The sequence below is a fragment of the Medicago sativa genome, chromosome 4 (genome assembly GCF_051527215.1).
Source record: "Medicago sativa cultivar Bolivia chromosome 4, Bolivia_mono, whole genome shotgun sequence".
In the NCBI taxonomy this organism is placed as follows: Eukaryota; Viridiplantae; Streptophyta; class Magnoliopsida; order Fabales; family Fabaceae; genus Medicago; species Medicago sativa.
This window is the reverse complement of record NC_140752.1, coordinates 50,542,407-50,563,357: the sequence shown is the minus strand read 5'-3', so window position 1 is coordinate 50,563,357 and position 20,951 is coordinate 50,542,407. Positions and strand designations below refer to the sequence as shown.

Here is a 20,951-nt window from a genome sequence, read left to right as displayed (position 1 = left end):
AGCAGGTCACCCATTTCTCAATCCAAACAAATCTCAACCGTTGGCATTAAAATAATAATATATGAACGGTCCAGATTTGATTTGGGCCCACAAAATGCACAAGTTTGTGTTGTGCACAAGTCTTTTGCTTGTGCATTGTAAATCCCACCTATTTAACTTCCTCTAAAAATATTTGTTTGTTTGTCTAGCATTTTGTCTATCAACAAAAAAATAATAATAAAAAAGCCATCACCAAATGTAGAAATAATAACACCAAACTCAGCAAGTCCATTTATTAAATGCAAATTAATCATTTTTTTTTAAAAAACAAATAAAAAAAATAAACAGGGCCTAAACAAAATTACAAATGCAAAATTTTGTTACTGAAAAAGTAATTTTATATTACCCAAATAAAATGTAGCAAATGCTACTGAAACTCCACTTTGGCATTAGAAGAAGCCCAAGAAAATCCCATCATTTGTGACCTTATCTTTTGTCTCCTAAGAGTATCTCTTCTATTTGAATGTCCAGTGCACAATCTCATTTCTTCCAAACCCTTTCCATGCTTGAGAAGAAACTTTACCAATGTAACTTCATTTGCACAATCAAGAAAACCTTTAATTTTCACCACTTTCAAGTGTTGTAGAAAAGATTTCAAACATGGGATCTGAGATTCCCAATACTGCTCTTCCTCTGTGCTAGTCAAGTCCCATAAGTCCCTATTCCATAGCTGAATCAAAGGATATGTAAAAAGAAATTAATTATATCAAACTTTCATTAAATATTTGAATAACATATAGTTAATAACTTTAGGTATATAAGTATATAACTTACTTTTCTTTCAATCTTGTAATCGTTAATGATCTCCAGAATAAATGTGTGGAGGGTTGGACAGCTCCTTAATAGGCATGCTAATGCTTGAACATTACTCTTGTTCAAACTAGTATGTAGCTCTAATGATTTAAGATTATAAAATGGTTGAATAAAAAATTTATACTTCGATAGAATCTGCAGCGAAAAGGAGAAACAAAAGATGTTAATATATTTTACCGTTAGAAAAACGAAAAAAGATGATAGTACAATAATAAAACAATGTTGTGACAACAAACAAGTGGTGACCACAATCGAGGCTGCATCAGCCATGCGATTCCCTTTAATATCAAAGATCGCGATGCAACCCTAATTTAATCCTTGATACTTTATATGCCTTGGCGTACAAGTTTGCACATCGGATTTGGTATCTCTAACTCAAAATTGTAACAATGGGAAACAACCAAAAAATTACCATTGTGATGAAATATTTTGTGGACATTAAATAGAAATATTTATGTTTTTATAAAATGCAATGCAACAATTTATCAATCAATTTAAACATTGAGACACATAAACATTACCTCAATAGTTTGGCTATTAAGAGTCAAGGAATGAGCATGAGACAATCCAGAGAAGAAGTTATTGGCACTTTCAAACCTACCCATATTAACTTTACCTTCCCTCAACATAAAGAAACCAATAGAAGCCTCATTCAACAAATTTGAATTCTCAAATACAGTAACATCAGTAACTGCATTAAATTTCCAAATCAAATTTTCAAGCTTTGGAACATTCAATCTCACCCAAGTGTTGTCACAATAAGCATCAAAACAACTTATTACTCTCATTTTTTCAATTTTTGCACCACAAATTTCCAAACCTTGTAGCTCATAACATCTTTCCAAATTCAAATCTTCAAGAGCACGACAACCGATACGAAGATGTGTTAATCCGAAGCACATATCAAGGTGCAAATTTTTTAGAAGAGGAAAAGATGATTCACAAAATAGATCAGATAAAGAAGGCTGATTATATAAAATAACTAGAGATAATGACAATGTATGCAAAGATTGAAATCCGTTTCGCATAACCGATGATGGAGGTAAACGAAAACCGGATTTCAATTTCAAAACTCTTAATGATTCACTACCAATAACACATCTAGGAAAGTTGAAAAAATCCTCGGTATCTACTTCTGTGTGAACTTCAATATCAAGTTCTCTAACATTATGCCTAATGGCGCTACGAACCAAATTATTTAAACGCGAAAAACTCAAAGATGCACGAAAACAAAGGACCCTTATGTCTTTATGTTTTACGTCACGAATAGAAAGAACTTGTGTGATGAAATCAAGTTTTGAAGAAGATAAAGGGTGTCTTGATATATCAATTTTCTTATGATTTTTGGTTGAAATAAGTGGAAATGGATCAAGGGTTGTGAAATCAAGATCAGGAAAAGATGTCCAAAGAAATTTCCATCTCTTTGAAAGAACACTCATTTGTGCAACACATTTAATGGGAAGTAAAAGAAGGATTTGATGAATAATATCATCAGGGAGATCACTAATTCTATCTATTAATGGTTTTGATTTGGCATTGTTTTCTTGTTCTTGTTCTATTTGTGCTATTTTTTTACGTTTTGCAGATCTTGTTTCCATTGCATGCAATTGCATCATATCCCTACGCCTTTTTTCTATTCATGAAACAAGTCCTTTTGTTTGTGTGTTTCTACTTTAATTGTTGGAGATGTTGAACTATTCAAAAGTAAACACAGTTTGTTAGGAGAGTTTGTTTTAGATTCGGAAAACATGTTGTACTAGGAGTCACATAACAAATTGGCTATTTTATAGCACTCTAAAGACTCGGACATAAATTTTAGGTAAATTTTGAGGTAGCTCATGTATGATCGGGTACCTGAAGGCAAAACTCATTCCAACTTAATTTTATATATTTAAATAAATTAATAAAAAATATGATATGTTATAATTGTATGATGACTACATACACTATCAAAACTTCAAGAGTACTACTGTTTTCACCTACACCTTAATATTAAAATAAAGCCTAAGTACCACTGCGGTCTTTGATATTTATAACAAGTTAATCTTTTAAGATTTTTTGGTTACAAATTGATTCGTTAAGTTTTCTTTGTTAAAATATTGGTGTTTTAAGTCGAAAAATATTTACACTGTTACCCATATTTTCAATCAACTTCACACAAAACTGTTTATAGACCATTTAACATTGAGGTGGTATAGGTCGAAAAGTGCTTATGGCATTAAATATGATCACTGATAAAGATAAATTCACTCTGATTTGTAAGGCCGGAGGAAAACCTCATAAGAATTAAAGAGAAGGGAGATAGACTTAATATTATTGATGACTGAAATAGAGAAAGTACAAGATCTTATATAGGCAATGTTATCCTAGATCATTTCTAGTCTATTCATAACAAACTAGTGAGTCATCAATCTTCCAGAACTAATGAGTCATTATTTAATGGCAACATCGTACATTTCACCTCTAAGGTTTATTGATGATCCTTTGGGTTGAACCATTATTCTCTCTGGCCTCGCAATAGTTGTGTCCTTTCTCATAACAATACCAACCCCATCAAAACAACCTTGTCCCCAGGGTTGTAAAAGCTGCACGAGTGAATAAATTTACCTGAAGTCAGAGGATCTATCTCGTGTCAACACATCCAAATGACCACTGAGGTCCCCTCGCTCAAAGAGGGCACAAGGAATTGTAAACTTATCACAAAAGGATGTTAGTTTCACCTCATTTAACATATTTGAGCTTGTGCCACTAACATCAAGGTTCACTCACTTGTTATACACAGTAAACACAATTGGAGTTAATAGTAACCGAATCTTGAATAGACACGGAGAACCAATCCAAGTATCACTACCAAGGTAATAGTAATTTGATGAGAATTTGAATACCGCGTCAATTGAGCAATTTGAAGACCGCGTCAGTATCACTACTTTCTTTGCCTTGTTGACCAAGTTGTATCTCTTAATATGAGATTTGAACAATTCCAACAATATGAAGCTGTTTTTGGTTTTTTGTTACTTCTGACAAGTTAAATTCATTAGATCATGTGACTTCGTAGTCTTGTTTTAGTAATTTTGAACATGCATTGAAACATAACGAGAAATCTGATATTGATGGGAGAGAACTATATGTACAGTTAAGTTTACTAAAAGATATCATTCCTGATGAAGAAATATGACCAATTGATATTTTAAGAATTTTGAAAGACATTAGTTTTTTTTCCTAATACAATTGTTGCATATAGAATTTTATTGACTATTCCCGTGACAATTGCCTCCGTGAAAAGAAGTTTTTCAAACTTGAAGTTGTTGAAGTCTTACATGTTGTCTACATTGCTACAAGTAAGACTTAAGTGCTAAGCACATTGATAACAATTGAGAATGCTGTAATATCCCGCTTTTTCATGTCGCGGCGTAATACCTGTTAACGATAAAATGCGCACGTTTAAGATTAAGGGCAATTTTGGCATTTGAGCATGAGGAGTATTTAAGGACTTTAAGTCCCAAAATATTCATTTGTCTTCAAGCTTTCTCTCTCTAGGTTTTTGGAAAAACTTTTGCTCTCTTCCCTCTCTAGAAATCTCTTCCCTCTCTAGAAATCGATTCCCATCCTTTCCAAAATCCTTCTTCACTTAGTGATTCTTCCTCGAGCAAGCAAATTATGCAAGGAATGAGCAGCTTTTGATGGAAACAACTTAGTATTCTTGGAGCAAGCTTTCTCCACTTGATTCTACTATCTAGGGTTTTGGTGTAGAGCTTAGGATACTTGAGTTTCACTTCAGTTTGAGCAAGGTGAGTTCTTAGATAGTTAATCCCTCATTTGGTTTGAGCTATCTTAGTGTGGAAGTAGAGAATTTGTGCTAAGTTTAAATGTTATGTCTCTAGTACCCTAAAGCCAATTCTCGTTGATTATGTGCTAAAATGGCCATGGAATATGTTTATTATTGTTTCTATATGTTGCTGGATGTTTTGGTGCATTGCAGGATCAATTTGGATGAGTTTTGGGTGTAAAATTGCAAAATTTGCACCACAGACCCGAAGAAACTCGCTATTAGCGAAATAATTTCACTAATAGCGAAATTCACAGAATGCTACCCAGAAAAAAGTTGCTATTAGCGCAGCTCTCTGACTTGGCCAACATGCTTTTGGCCTGTTGGCCCATTATGGGGCCGGTGGTGCATTCCGAAGTCTTTCTTTCATCGTTTTATAACTTTATAACCCCAAAACAACATCTAGGCAATGCACATAACATCAATTGATTCATGAAAAGAAAATTATGGCAATCTTAGCTTAATTTGCAAGAACGGCTTATGAGAGATTTACACGAAACATGATGGGGTAGAAATGAATTAAGCAGGGGAATGAACATAGAGCCTCGGCCTAGCTTGCCGAGAACTATAATGTTATGCATGAACTTATGTATGTTAAGACGTGAAGCAACTAGTTTATTCTATTCACTAAGAATGTATAAGAAAGATGTATGCCATTAAATTTAGATCAAGAATTTCCAAATCACTGCGAATATAAATTGAAAATTCAACACCTAAGAAAAAAAGTATACATATATAAATTGAAAAAATATTTATATTAGTAACTCTTACAATAGAAGCCTCATTCAACAAATTTGAATTCTCAAATACAGCAACATCAGTAACTGCATTAAATTTCCAAATCAAGAATAGATAAAGAATAATTAATTGCACCAGTTGATTGTATGTCAACCTTTTGTTTAGTCTTTTTAATCAAATAAATAAAGGTATTGAAACATAGAATGATATTGATTTCTTTTGAATGCTCTCTTAGGGACGAGTACTAGGAATTTGAGAAGTTGATTCAAGAGGCCTTGCAGGAGGTGGATGATTGGATGGAAGAAGAAGAGGTAATGATAGAAGAAGCTGAATATTAATCTTTCAAGAGGCCTTGCAGGAGAAGTTGATTCAAGAGGCCTTGCAGGAGGCCTTGCAGGAGTTGATATTAATCTTTCAAGAGGCCTTGCAGGAGAAGTTGATTCAAGAGGCCTTGCAGGAGGCCTTGCAGGAGTTGATATTAATCTTTCAACCCTTAAACATGAAATTTGATCAAATGTTTGTCCCTATGAGCAGATTGATGCTGCAGAAATGATAGAAGAAGCTGAATCTGTTGAGCAAAGGTATGCATACCTTTCTTATGCTTCATTCTTTTCCAATTTAATTTGTTCAATTCTCCTAAACAACTTCCATCCATCTCGATATCGTTGTTTTCTACAGGAACTTAAAGCAGAAAGTGGAAATGTTGAAGAGGAAGAGATTGGAGCTAAAGGCTTCTAAAGCAAAGCTGAGTAAATCTTCTGAGGTTGTAACCGAGGAACCTAGACATGAAGATTCATCCAGTGATGATGAAAGTGGTGAGAACTTTGCTGTGGACTGGAGAGCACAACACTTGTGAATGCTAGCTAAATTTTGCTGTTTGTTGAATTTCCAACATGGAATATATAATTTGTACATTCACAATCACATTATGTATGTATAATGATTTTGATTATCATCCTCTTGTCTAACTAAAGTGCAATTATTTTAACTCCCCTATTTCTGAATTTGCTTAGAGCTATTGGACATACCGTGTTTATTTTCATCCTATTGTCATTTTGTAGATTTATCTTGTTTCACTTTCTCTTGTCAAGTTATCTTTTTATAAGTTAAAGGAACCATGTCTTTTCCAATCAAAGTAAGTTGGAGAATCCTTTTCTCCTAAACAACAGCTAGCTAACTGACTCTATTGGGATAGGCTCGTCTCACTTCTAAACCAATTTGTTATAATATAGTTTTGGTTTTGTTCATCAAAGTAGATTTAATTATTCAAGGGAAATGCTTTTTAGTACGAGAGCTTTTCATAAAAGATGTTGACTACAGTTGAAAATGTATTATGCATTATATATTTCTTTTACTTGCCTTCATTGTATTACAGACCGTACGGCCTCAAAAACTTAGCGTTCTTTGGGATCCATTTTTTCTTATTTTTTCATTAATCATGAATCTTTTTTTTTTTTTTTTGAAAAAGCTAAATTAGTCCACCTAAATTGACACTAGAGAGAATCGAACCTAAGACCTCACGGAGGAGCTTACTCCCAGATCCCAAGCCAATACCACTATCAAACTCAGACTCACTTCTCTCCGCGCCAACATTTTCGCCGTTGGTGTATGGTGGTTTTGGAGAAATTTAAACTTTACTCGTCTTTCTAATGCTTCGATCACAATTTACCAACTTGTTATGGAAGTTCACAATTTGTTTGTCACTCTCAATTCTTGCTTTTCCTAGTTTGTTGGCTACTAGTCTTGAGGATAGATGGGTTTAGAGGAACTCTTCTAATCCTGTTTGCACCATTATCAATGTAGATGACAACTATCTTGATTATCCAATCCGAGCTGGTTATGGGGGTTTACCGCATCATCATTAAGGGTGTTGGATTTGGTTTTCAGGTTACATTGCAGGTGCAACAAATATCCACCTTTTTGAGCTTCATGCAATTCATCGAGACTTCCATCGGCTACAAAGTTGAACTACCAAAATGTTACGTTATACGAGTTCTCTCTATTATGTTAATTTTGTCAAGGAGTCGACTCCTAAATATCACAAATATGCTACTTTGATTCTAGACTTCAAGAACCTTATGAACCTTGACCACTGACCATCTTGTTTCCATTGCTCACACCCTCTATGAAAGTAATAGTTGTGCATATTTGTTAACCGTAGGACTTCTTCCACCTCGGATATCATGGTTGACACTTATACTGCACAAGGTAAATCATACACCATATTTGCAAAAACTTAATTCCGGATATTGAGTTTAGATCCGCTCCAGTTTTCCGGTTCACTTCATCGTTGTGTGACACATGGCAAATTAAAAATCAACGGTTGAGATTTAAAAAAAATAAATCAAGATTCCACTGTTCCTTCATCTTCTCAAATCTCACTCAATGGACTTTTCTTCTCCTATTCTTACTCCTCCGCCGCCATCTCTCTCGCGGCCACCTCCACCTCCGCCGCCACCTCTCTCACGGCTTCCTCAAAACTCCCTCTTCAGTCCGATCACACCCCAATCAAGGACGTTCAAATATCTCTCTCCATCCTCAATAAAAATCCTTCACTTTACGGTGACGTTTCCGGCGTGGTTGTTACAGAATATTTCTGAGTGTGGAAACAAGCTGATGTTGTTCACGGAAGAAGTTTTCCAGAGTTTAGAACTCAATTATCTGGATCTGAGGTTATGGGTTTTTTTTATTCGAGTAGAGATAAGATCTCTGGTGCAGAAGTTGTGAGCAAATGAGAAGTAAATGTTCTGCAGAGAAGAACAACTTAGGAGGAGGATTCATGGAAATCAATGTGGATGGCTATGGTTGAGAAGATGAAGGAACCGTGGTATGTTAATTTTATTATTTTAAATATCAACCGTTGATTTTTTTAATTGCCACGTATCACTTATCTGAAAGAAAACTGGAAAACTGGAGCATATATGGACTGGAGCAGATCTGCACTCCCGAATATTATAGTCTTCCTATTTCTTTTTCCCGCATTCTTCCATTTGCTCTTTGTTCCTTTAACTTTGTAACCGAAAAAGAAAGTATTTAAATTAATTAATTAAAAATGCATTTATTTATTTTTTGGTAGAATTTTCATTTATTATTAGTACTAATTATTACCTCTTTTTTTTAATTTTTATAATAAGAAAAAGAGTAAATAGGCAATTACCCCATCGAAATTGTAAGTTTCGTCAACTACCCCGCCGAAATTAACAAAACTTCAATTACCCCCTGAACTTGCATAACGTTAATCAATTTACCCCCTCCGTCAAATTTTTCTGTTAGTCAACATGATGTTTTGCATATACCCCCCCTGAAGTTTTGTACTTATGTGCAAAATGCCCCCTGAACTTGAAAATTTATATATATATATATATATATATATATATATATATATAATCCTTAAAAGTGACTGCATTATCACTGAATTGGGGAGCATATTAGCTAAGTTTTGATGGTATACAAGCGTATATGTTCCCTGAAACGATTAAACATTAGCCATATATTAGAGCCCAATGATATGAAAGTCATCATAGCAAAGTACAACCACATCTGTCAGATGGACAACTAATGCATGTCATACATAATGAAGCACATAAATGACATATGATTGACATAACCAAGAATTACCAAGATGTCAAAATATATGGCTTTGCTATTGCTAATTTTAACCACACCAAAAATTTCCACTTCCTTTATATTGTGAGCACTGCGCACTCTACACCAACACACTTCTCTCACTTTGAAGAAAAAATACATAAACTTGTTACTTCTCTCACTTTATAAAAGATCTTGAAGGAATCATGGTCTTCTTCCCACCGTTAGGATTCAAAGTCATGATAATAATATTATATTATATATATTTCATTATGTTTTTTTAAGAGAATAAAAAAACATGATAGCCACCATCCTTTTGATCTCTAATGGGGTGAAGGACAACTTGAAAAAGAAAAAACAACATTTGATGTTGGAACAAAGAAATGCTTTTATGTTTGATTTGTAAATATTTTTGAGTTTTGAACATTATTGTAGGGTTTACCAAATACTGCCAATATATGGTTGTATACCGTCAAAACTTAGCTAATATGCTCCACAATTGAGTGATAATGCAGTCACTTTTAAGGATAGAAAAAAATAATATAAACTTTCAAGTTCAGAGGGCATTTTGCACATAAGTGCGAAACTTCAGGGGGGGTATTTACAAAACGTCATGTTGACTAACAGAAAAATTTGACGAAGGGGGTAAATTGATTAACATTGTGCAATTTCAGGGGTAATTGAAGTTTTGTTAATTTCAAGGGGGTAATTGTTACATACAAGAGTAATAATAGGAGTGCTAATATTGCTGATCACATTCAGGATGGGCCTATTGCTTCTGAGACATGTGCTAGGCCCAAAAGGAGCACCACAACTCCAATTCACATGAAGGACTACCAGATTTACAAGTAGCCGACTCAGCAGAAGGAGGTTCTAGAATACTAGGGGAATCAAGTTGTTAGGATATTTTATCTGCAGCTGTAACAAATCTGTTATGATGTATTGAGTGGAGAATGTTCACTATTTATATGCCTGTAATCCTTTTGTTGAGTTTTATCAAAGAAATAATTTCCTTTTCTCTCTCTTAATTTTCTGGAGGCACTCAGACCTCAAATCTGAGATTTCTATTCATAACATTTGGTGCTTTCATCATTTGTTCTCCCTGTTATACCCTAATTTTGGACCTAAAAATACTTGTTCAAAATTTTCTTTCATCTTTGATATATGTCTATTATTCTTGAAGAATTGCCAATTTGCTATTGTTTACACTGACATTTTACTCTGCTTCATTCTCCAATTTAGCTTTCAAAATCTTTTCATCTGTGTATTTGTCTATGTTTCCTTGCATTTCAAGTCATCCAAAGACATTTTTCTTGCATTTTAAGTCATTTGATATGTCTCTGATCAATTGCATCTTTCTCTGCATCTTATTTCAATATTATTTGCAAAATTCATGAAAAAGGGTATTTTAGTCATTTCCTGTATCCAAACTCATTTTTAGTCCTTTAACAATTGCTTGAGTCTTTTCAATTGGTTTGAATAAGTCTTCATTTCAATTCTATGTTAAAATCCATTTCAAAAATCGCATTTGAAGTCATTTTGAGTCAGTTTAGCCCCTAGGGGCATTTTAGTCATTTCCTATGTTAAAGACTCTGTTTAATTTCTAAAAATTGTCTCTGAGTCTTTTCAATTGGTTTGAATTAGTTCTTGCTTTAATTCTTTGTTAAAAGCCATTTTAAAATTGCATTAGAGTCATTCTGAGTCGTTTTTAGTCCCTAGGGGCATTTTGGTCATTTCACATAATATTTTGGCAGAAAAGTCTTTTAAAATACTTCATTTTGTAATTGTTTCATTTTAGTCCTTTGGTTGATTTTATTTTAGTTTCATTCTATGGTATTTTCAATTTACATTTTTTACTCAATTTTAGTTTAATTACGTTTTAGTCCTTTTGTTTTAGTTCTTTAGTCATTTTGGTCCATTTTTTAGTCCAACTAACTTTTCAGGTGCCACATGTCCTACTCCAACTGGTTCAAAGCCATTGAACTAGCCTATAAATAGGTCCCATTGGTCAAAGTCAAGGGGTAACTAATCATTTTCACAAAAATACACAAAATCACAAAAAAAATCAATTTCTTTTTTCCCCCTTCTTCTCTAAACCGTAACTAACTCACCACCACCAAAACCACCCTAACTAACTCTCACCTCCACCTTAAACCACCACAACAACCTTTAACCACCTTCAATCTTCATCCCTAACCACCACATTCATCACCAAAAACCTCCATAACAAAAAGCTTCAATCCATATTCATCTTCAACCTCTCCAATCCGTCATCCACACATTCATCACCATCATCAACCTTCACCAATTCACCAAACAAAAACTCACCAATTCCAGAATTTTTTTCGCCGATTCACACAATCCTCAAGAGCCGAATCAACACGTTCTCAACCGTTAACAAGCTGCCACCAACACTTCGATTTTGGAGTTCGTCACCGCTAATACAAAACAAGTCTAAACCGAAATGAAGAAGAAAGAAGAATAGAAACTGAACTTGAGCAGGAGCAATTTCAGCCATACAAAATCCAGTAACCAAACCGAATCAAAGGCTGAAGAAGCAGGAAACCGAGCCTCACACAAGCAGTAGCAGATTCGCGAAAAAGTAGAAGAAAACCGTGAAGAACAGCAACAGTTCGGACCGGATCGGAATCGAGTTCAAGGAAGAAGAAGCTGAACCGGATGCTTGAAGCAAACTCAACCGATTCAGACTCAACCGAAATCAAGAACAAAGGAAAGCGACGAGAGTAGGACGAACGGAATTGAATGATTCAAACGGAAAGGGAAGCAGATCGGAGCAATCCAGTTATCTCCCACGGCCTGCAATTGAAACTAATCGGAGCAATTCAGAGGTAAATCGCTGCATCCTTACACTTGTTTCCGTTGTTTCTTTTAGATTTCGCCTTTGTGTGTGATTATGCCATAGCTTTGGGTTGTTGTTCGAATTTGTTTGTGGTTTTGGAACGAGGAGGAGGAGAGGATCACTTTGACATAATAGTCTTTTGAATCGGAGGTTTGTATGTGGTTTTCCGACGACGGCGCCGGAGGAATTGTGGCCGGAATCTGGAACGGTTGTTGTGAAAAGGATGAAGCTTTCAAAACGTTTTAAGAAGAGAGAAGGATGTGTTGTTGTTTCTACCTTTCACGTGATCTTTTACACTACTTCCATTTCTTGCTTGAATTTCGTACATGCTATCCTATTGTATTTCCATGTTCTCTAGATTTCTTGATCGTTGGATCTCAGGTTGATCCATATGGATCAATCTGAGGGTCCTTGTGCTTCTGAACCTATATGTGTGTGGGCTTGGGCCTTAGTTGGTTGCTGATTTCGTTTTCTGCATGTTTTTCGCTATATGCACACCGTTAATTGATGTTTACACCACTGTTGGTTTAAAAATTGCATGAAAAAATTCCAAAAAATTTGTGAATGTCTTACTCGTTATTTTGATTGAATCTTGATACTATTTGTATGTTAATCTTGATAAAATTCTATGGAAAATGTTTCGTGCTCTTGTTAATTCATTGTTTTGATTCTTGCTAAAGTTTTGTTAATAAAAAACTTCTAAAAGTTTGTGTGAGTTTTTGTGTGAGTAGTTTCGATACTTGAGACCTATCGTTTGGAAAATAATTGCATGTTAAGACCTACTTCAAAAATATGTGTGTTTGTTTTTGTTATCTTTGCTTTGTTTTGTAAGACTTTTGTGAAATTTGTGATGTGATTTTGAACTTGGATTCTTGATACATAATTGTGGCCTTGAGCATGTAATTTTTGGATTAAATTTGCCTTTTAAATGTGATGTATACCTGCTGTCTTTGAGTTAGTCTTTGTGAATCTTGTGTTTGTGAAATAATGTGAAGTATCTTGTAAAATAAGGTGCCTAAAAAAAAACTTGCAACCTTTATGATCTTCAGTATAGTTAATGACCTTAATTCTCATATTTTTTTCCCTTGAACTAAGTCACGCAAAGCTTCTCTAATATCATGAGGATTTAGGCCTTTAACCTTGCTTTAGAATTGTATTAAGATGTCAAGCTTCTTTTATCACTTTTGGTTGATTTTGCTTGTTACTTCACTTTCAAGTCACATTTACTTTACTATGCCTTTACTATGTTGTTTCTATTTCACTCATGCTACTAACCTTTCTTGTTTCATGTCTCATTTCCATAGCATTTCACATCTTATTTTCATCTCTTATTTCTTGCACTTTAATTTCTTGCCATTTTAATTCATGCAAAAAATTAGAATGTAAAAACCTAGGAATTCTTGTACTTTACTTTTATGCAACTTTAATTTCTTGCAAGACCATAGCATGTATCTAGGCCAATGATGTAAAGGGCAATGGACTCTAATGATGTACACCGACACAAGCACCGACACATGCACACACACCACATGGTTACCTTAGATGTATGCTTAGGGAATGTATGCTTAGATGTATGTTTAGGATTTAAACTTAGAAAAATCCTTTTTTCCAAAAAATATGAACAATATCACTCAAATCATTTTCTAAATAAACCTTGGGATCAAAATCACATTGCATTTTCCCTTTATTTTCTTAATCAAATTTCAATGAAAAGTAATCATACTTGACTTTTTTTCAAAATAACTAATCAAACCTCACAATTTCACAATCTTATACCCTTGAGGCCTCTCAATCTCCATTCTTCAAAATTCCATTTTCAAACTTAAAATCAACCAATAAAAACAAAAAACATTTTTTGGAAGAGAACTACGGTGGATTTGATCCCTTAACCGGATACGTAGGCAAGGAATCAAAATTCCTTCAATTCAAATAAAATAAAAAATTCAAACACTTTCTTCTCCCTCCAATTCTTCACTTAGCAAACTTTTAGGTTTAAATAAACACTTTCAAAATAGCATTTAAAAATAAAGCGCGCGCGTAGAAAGTAAAGACGGTTCCTATAGGATACTATAGTCGTTATGGGTGCCTAACACCTTCCCGTAGCGAAAACAACTCCCGGACCTCGATTCTCAAGGGTTTTGCTTATTTTCTACCTTCCCAAGAAAAAATGAGATATCACCGGTTAAAAAGGTTCAAACGTAATCAATGTTTGACACCCGAAAACCAAGATAAAACACTCCCCTTCCATCATGGTTAACAACACTGAACGCATTGAAGCCCTCACCGAGCAGTTGCCTCTCATCGTTACTTGTCTTGATGACTTCCACCACCGTTTGGCTACTCTGGAAGAAGCAAACCGCTTCCACCTCACCCACACCACCAACACCGGCAACACCTCCTCAACATCCGGTCAACGTCATCCTCGCCTCAAACTTGACGTTCCCCGTTTCGACGGCACCGAAGTTCCGGGGTGGATTTTTAAGATCTCTCAGTTCTTCACCTATCACGTGACGCCGGAGGAGGAACACATCACCGTTGATTCATTCTATCTCGACGGTCCCGCATTAGCATGGTATGAGTGGATGTACAAAAATGGTCAGATCTGTTCATGGCACCAATTCCTTCAAGCATTGGAATCTCACTTTGCTCCAACTGCTTATGATGACCCTCGAGGTAATTTGTTTAAGTTTACCCAAACTACTTCCGTTGCTGCTTATTTAAGTGATTTTGAAGCATTAGCTAACAGAATTGTTAGGTTGAATCCCTGGATTTGCTGAGTTGCTTTGTTTCCGGCCTCAAAACTGAAATCTGGTGAGAGGACCTTGCCCAACAACCCACTTCCCAGTCCCAAGCTGCTGGTTTGGCTTGTTTACAGGAGGACAAGCTGCAAGATCTCCACCGAGCTTTCCGCGCCCATCCGTTGCAACAGTAGCCACCAGTGAATTCCTCGAAGGCTCATCCGCCGCTGAATCCTTCTGTTCCCTTATTACCATCACCGGCAAAGCCTCGGTTCCGTTAACTCTCTGAGGCTGAGATGGCAGACCGCCGTGAGAAGGGCCTATGCTTTAACTATGATCAGAAGTTTCACCAGAATCATCGTTGTCCTGGCCGTGTATTTCTCATGGTTGCAGAAGAGGATGATCCTCGTCACCAGATTCTGGTTGTATCCTCACTGCAGATTCTATTGAAGATGTTGGGTCACCAGAAGGAATTGGGCCTGGAGCGAAAGACTCTCACTCGGCCCAACCCAGTCTTAATGCCTTGTCATGAATTCCTACTGCAGAGACTTTTTGGGTCATGGGTCGGATCTCAATGCGGCCAGTTCATATTTTAGTTGATGGGGGTAGTACCCATAATTTCATTCAGCGGTCTGTTGCCCATGAATTGGCAGTTTTTGATCCCTCTGACCCTGTTCTTGACCCAATATTGAGACAGGGTATGTTCGTTATACCCTTCATGACTCGTTTAGGAATAACCAATTCTTGGGGTGGTTGGAATATTACACGCGGGACTATAACGAATTCGGGTATTTGGAGTTACGAAGGTGTGGCCGCGACACATATTGTCTTTTCGGGCTTGTGCTTTTTGGCGGCTATTTGGCATTGGGTTTATTAGGATCTAGAAATCTTTTGTGATGAACGTACTGGAAAACCTTCTTTGGATTTGCCAATAATATTTGGAATTCATTTATTTCTTGCAGGGGTCGTGTGTTTTTGGTTTCGGCACATTTCATGTAACAGGATTGTTTGGTCCTGGAATATGGGTATCCGATCCTTATGGACTAACTGCAAGGGTACAATCTGTAAATCCAACATGGGGTGTGGACGGTTTTGATCCTTTTGTTCCGGTGGGAATAGCCTCTCATCATATTGCAGCAGGGACATTGGGCATATTAGAGGGCCGTTTCCATCTTAATGTGCATCCACATCAACGTTTATACAAAGGATTGCGTATAGGAAATATTGAAACCGTCCTTTCCAGTAGTATCGCTGCTATATTTTTTGCAGCTTTTGTTGTTGCTGGAACTATGTGGTATGGTTCAGCAACTACTCCGATTGAATTATTTGGTCCTACTCGTTATCAATGGGATCAGCGATACTTCCAGCAAGAAATATATTGAAGAGTTGGTGCTGGGCTAGCCGAAAATCAAAGTTTATCAGAAGCTTGGTCTAAAATTCCTGAAAAATTAGCTTATTATGATTACATCGGCAATAATCCGGCAAAAGGGGGATTGTTTAGAGCGGGCTCAATGGACAATCGAGATGGAATAGCCGTTGGTTGGTTAGGACATCCTATCTATAGAGACAAAGAGGGGCGTGAACTTTTTGTACGTCGTATGCCTACTTTTTTTGAAACATTTCCAGTTGTTTTAGTCGACGGAGACGGAATTGTTAGAGCGGATGTTCCTTTTCGAAGAGCATAATCGAAGTATAGTGTCGAACAAGTCGGTGTAATTGTTGAGTTCTTTGGCGGCGAACTCAATGGAGTCAGTAATAGTGATCCTGCTACTGTGAAAAAATATGCTCGACGTGCTCAATTGGGTGAAATTTCTGAATTAGACCGTGCTACTTTAAAATTGGATGGTGTTTTTCATAGCAGTGCAATGGGTTGGTTTACTTTTGGACATGCTTCGTTTGCTCTTCTCTTCTTTTTCGGGCACATTTGGCATGGTGCTAGAACCTTGTTCAGAGATGTTTTTGCTGGTATTCATCCAGATTTGGATGCTCAAGTAGAATTTGGAGCATTCTAAAAACTTGGAAATCCAACTACAAAAAAACAGGAAGTCTGATAGAAATTGGTTTGTTCCTTTTCGATTCGACTTTTTTTGTTGTTATTTGAATTTTATATAGGGAACAATATAAATCTAGTCCAGGAGATAATCCCCCAAAACAGGTATGAAAGCTATAATTGTAAACCACGATCAAATCTATGGAAGCATTGGTTTATACATTCCTCTTAGTCTCGACTTTAGGAATCATTTTTTCGCTATCTTTTTTAGAGAACCCCCTATAGTTCCAACTAAAAAGACGAAATGAATTTGAATTACCTCAATTGAGGTAATGAGCCCCCAATATCGTAATATTGGAGGCTCATTACTTCAACTAGTCCCCATGTTCTTCGAATGGATCTCTTAGTTGTTGAGAGGGTTGCCCAAACGCAGTATATAAGGCATACCCAATAAAACTGACAATTAAACCAATATAGAGATGGCAATTAGGGTTGCTGTTTCCATGATTATATAATATCAAGACTACAATGGATCTATAGGGTAATTTACAGCGGAATGGTATACAAAGTCAACAGATCTCAATGAAAAAAATATAGGATTTATTAAAACCGTTGAATTCAGAATATGGTAAAGTAGCTCTGGGATGGGGAACTACCCCTTTGATGGGTATTGCAATGGATCTATTTGCGGTATTTCTCTCTATTATATTAGAGATTTATAATTCGTCCATTTTACTGGACCAAATTTCTAATTAGAGAATTAGATTCACAAGAACCAACTAACTAGTTTTTCAATAGAAAGTAAAGTTTAGCTTAGCATTTAGGTCGTTGATTTTTAGACCATTCCATTTTTATTTGGTAGTTCGACCGCAAAACTTCTTTGTTTTTGTATTTCCGGAATATGAGTGTGTGACTTGTTACAATTGATCCTATTGACAGTACAGAACATAAAAAAGAAACGTCATCTTTCTTATCTTGATAGAGATGGCTTTACCCCGTCAGATATTTATTCTAATATCTGGAGCACGGAATATAGAAAAGAAATAGATTCTAAAGTATTAGAACTATGATTCATACTTAATATTTATATTTAGACCTCGCAACCGGACGAAAAAAAATTAAAGAGTTAGAATAATAAATTTCAAAAAATAAAATAGAGCGATTTTTATTCTTTTAAACTGCCGCCGCTTATCTTTATTTTGATCAATGGCCGATCCTAATAATTTTTTTTTTCATTATATCTATTAATTGAATAAGTGATGATCCAACAGTTCTTACTCAGGGAATTTTTGGACTTGGATTAAAGGTTTTTTTGGAAATCATCGTGGTTCTGGTATGAATCTGAGGTTTTTGAATTGATTCTATAGGGTCTTAACAAGAAAATTCCTATCAATAATAATAAAAAAAGAACGACAGTAAAATCGTATTAAATACACACAAAAAAAAATGAGGTGGATAATAGAATATTCAAGAGGCCGGTAAGGATCAAGAGAAAACACGAGTGAGCCGACTTGAAATTTTGGCATTATAAACACAAAGAATACCTTTTGGATTTCCATTTTTTTTATCTTCAAAAAAGATTGGAATCATAGGATTAAGTTAAGAAGTTTAAAACTTTCTATTCCACATATCCGTTTTCCAAATAACTAGTATTTTAGTATTTTTGTTTGAGTCGTAGGAGATGAAATTCTCATATACGGTTGTCAGGGGGGTCCTTTGGTTTACCTATTTCAATAAAGTCTATGATTGGTTCGAAGAACGTCTTGAGATTCAGGCGATTGCCGATGATATAACTAGTAAATATGTTCCTCCTCATGTCAATATATTTTATTGTTTAGGAGGAATTACACTTTCTTGTTTTTTAGTCCAAGTAGCGACGGGTTTTGCTATGACTTTTTATTATCGTCCGACCGTTACGGAGGCTTTTGCTTCTGTTCAATATATAATGACTGAGGCTAACTTTGGTTGGTTAATCCGATCAGTTCATCGATGGTCGGCAAGTATGATGGTCTTAATGATGATCTTGCACGTATTTTGCGTGTATCTCATCGGTGGTTTTATAAACCTCGCGAACTGACTTGGGTTATGGGTGTAGTTTTGGGTGTAATGACTGCATCCTTTGGTGTAACCGGTTATTCCTTACCTTGGGACCAAATTGGTTATTGGGCAGAAAAAATTGTAACAGGTGTACCCGACGCTATTCCTGTAATAGGATCGTCGGTGGTAGAGTTATTGCGCAGAAGCGCTAGTGTGGGACAATCTACCTTGACTCGTTTTTATAGTTTACATACTTTTGTATTACCTCTTCTTACTGTCGTATTCATGTTAATGCACTTTCCAATGATACGTAAGCAAGGCATTTCCGGTCCTTTATAGAGAATATGAATCATAGATATTTGTAATCAATCATTTTGGGGAGGAGTAATAGTATTTCATTGATACAAATATGCATTATTAAAAAAAAAAAAGACATGTATTTGGATATTTTCCTTCAAGTTAACAAAATAAATTGCATTCTTTATTTGATATACACGAATAGTTGAAGGGAACTCTCCGAAAAAATAATGGATTATGGGAGTGTGTGACTTGAACTATTGATTGTGTTGTGCAGTATGACTTGATCTTATTATTTTTTTTCAATCATAAAGTTTGGTGAATTTGATGATGAAATTATGAAGGAGAAGAGAAAGATTTTGTGTGAGGAAGATGGAGGGGAATTTTATTACTCGGTTTAATGATGAATTTGGTGATGAATGTGATGAAAGGGGAAGAGAATTAGGAGTATATTGGAATTTGTGATTTTTATGGGTTTGTGATGTGCTTTTTTTAGTTTTGATTGTTCTAGGTTTGTTGAATTTGATGGTGAAGTTATGAATGTGAAGAGAAAGATGAATGCGAGGAAGATGATCAAAGGGGGATAAGTTTTAATGGGATTGGTGATGAATGTGATGAAGGGGAAGATAAAGAATTTTTTTTTAAATTATTTATTACGTTTAGCTGCTTTTAAAAAAAATGAGCTAAAAACGCCACCAATTAATAGAGGTTGAATCAGTGTTCCATGTCATTTATTATGTACAGTCAACATGACATGTCATCTTATTTGTCTAATCAAATGAGTTTAAGGTATACAATCAAAGAATCTTGAAAATGACAAGGGAGAATCTAAACCTTGACTTTTTTTATAGGGGTATAATTAAAACTCGTCCAAATGACAAGGGACTAATCATTATTTAACTCTTAAAGAATTAAAACAACTGTTTTTTGAAAGGAAATCAAAGCAATTGTTAAAAACTTCAGTAAAAAAAAAAAGTAATTCTTTTTTTAAAAGAAAAAAATAAAAATAAGAAATTGTTAAAACTTTAAAAATGAAGTACGCCTTTATTTGTCTATGAGTTTGTTATACCCTAATTTTGGACCTAAAAATACTAGCTCCATTCTTCTTTTCTTGCATTTCAAGTCATTTGAACTGTCTCTGATCAATTACATCTTTCTCTGCATTTTATTTCAATATTACTTGCAAAATTCATGAAAAAGGGCATTTTAGTCATTTCCTATGTTAAAATTTCTTTCAGTCTTTGAAAAATGGTTTGAGTCCTTTCCAATAGTTTGAGTAAGTCTTTGTTTCCATTATGTGTCAAAATCCATTGCAAAAATTGCATTTGAAGTCATTTTGAGTCAGTTTAGCCCCTAGGGGCATTTTAGTCTTTTCATGTGTTAAAGCCCTGTTTAATTTCTTCAAATTGTTTCTGAGTCTTTTAAATTGCTTGTATGATTTTTTTGTTTTAATTCTCTATTAAAAAAATCACTTTTAAATTGCATCTGAGTCATTTTTAGTCGTTTTAGTCCCTAGGGGCATTTTGGTCATTTCACACGAAATTTTGGCAAAGAGAGGTTACTTTGAAGTACCTCATTTAAGTAGTTGGTTCATTTTAGTCCATTTTGTGTCTTTTATTGGTTTCACTTTACGTTTTTTCCAATTTACCAAATTTTATTCCAAATTTTATTATTATTTTCATTTTAGTCCTAAAAACCCTTAAAAAAAATTTTAGTCCTTCAATTTCTAACATTTGCATTTTAGTCCCTTTTATTATTTTTTTTCGTAGTCCTTTATTTTTTAATAATTACAGAACAGTCCTCATTAGTGCCAGGTTTTGTTTATAGTTTTTTTTATTATTGCAGAATGGTCCTCTTATTTCTCAAAATTGCAAAAAAGGTCCCAAGGTCCAAAAATCAGTCAAGGCCGAGTTTGTTAGAGCTCCAAGCACAGGTGGCGTTATCTCATTGGCTTACAGGTCCAAGTGTCAGCCTATAAAAGGCCATATCATCAATATTCAGTGCCAACAGATCCATTCTCTAACCGCC

General features: G+C 35.1%; 1 protein-coding gene, 1 long non-coding RNA gene and 1 pseudogene across 3 annotated transcripts; 2 read left to right on the top strand and 1 right to left on the bottom strand.

Annotated features, from left to right (window-relative positions):
• Positions 1 to 247: 247 nt before the first annotated feature.
• Positions 248 to 2,484, bottom strand: LOC146929625 (Protein with RNI-like/FBD-like domain). The gene is made up of 3 exons (XM_085701444.1): positions 1,374 to 2,484; positions 814 to 987; positions 248 to 709 (listed from the first exon to the last, which is right to left on the bottom strand). Exons 1-3 carry the CDS (start codon positions 2,466 to 2,468, stop codon positions 407 to 409), a joined length of 1,572 nt encoding a protein of 523 aa, XP_085557570.1. The 5' UTR covers positions 2,469 to 2,484; the 3' UTR covers positions 248 to 406.
• A 3,082-nt stretch (positions 2,485 to 5,566) lies between these two features.
• LOC146929624 (uncharacterized) lies at positions 5,567 to 6,420 on the top strand. The gene is made up of 3 exons (XR_015008282.1): positions 5,567 to 5,727; positions 5,951 to 5,997; positions 6,095 to 6,420. It is a non-coding gene; the product is annotated as an uncharacterized LOC146929624 (long non-coding RNA).
• A 10,772-nt stretch (positions 6,421 to 17,192) lies between these two features.
• Positions 17,193 to 19,168, top strand: LOC146929623 (cytochrome b6-like; annotated as a pseudogene). The gene is made up of 2 exons (XR_015006094.1): positions 17,193 to 17,496; positions 18,325 to 19,168. The product of XR_015006094.1 is annotated as a cytochrome b6-like (transcript).
• Positions 19,169 to 20,951: the final 1,783 nt, after the last annotated feature.

Coding starts and splice junctions, on each gene's coding strand:
- LOC146929625 (XM_085701444.1), bottom strand. CDS start 2,468: ATGATGCAATTGCATGCAATGGAAACAAGATCTGCAAAACGTAAAAAA. Junction 988..1,373: donor TTAATAGCCAAACTATTGAG/GTAATGTTTATG, acceptor TTTTCGCTGCAG/ATTCTATCGAAGTATAAATT. Junction 710..813: donor ATTACAAGATTGAAAGAAAA/GTAAGTTATATA, acceptor CCTTTGATTCAG/CTATGGAATAGGGACTTATG.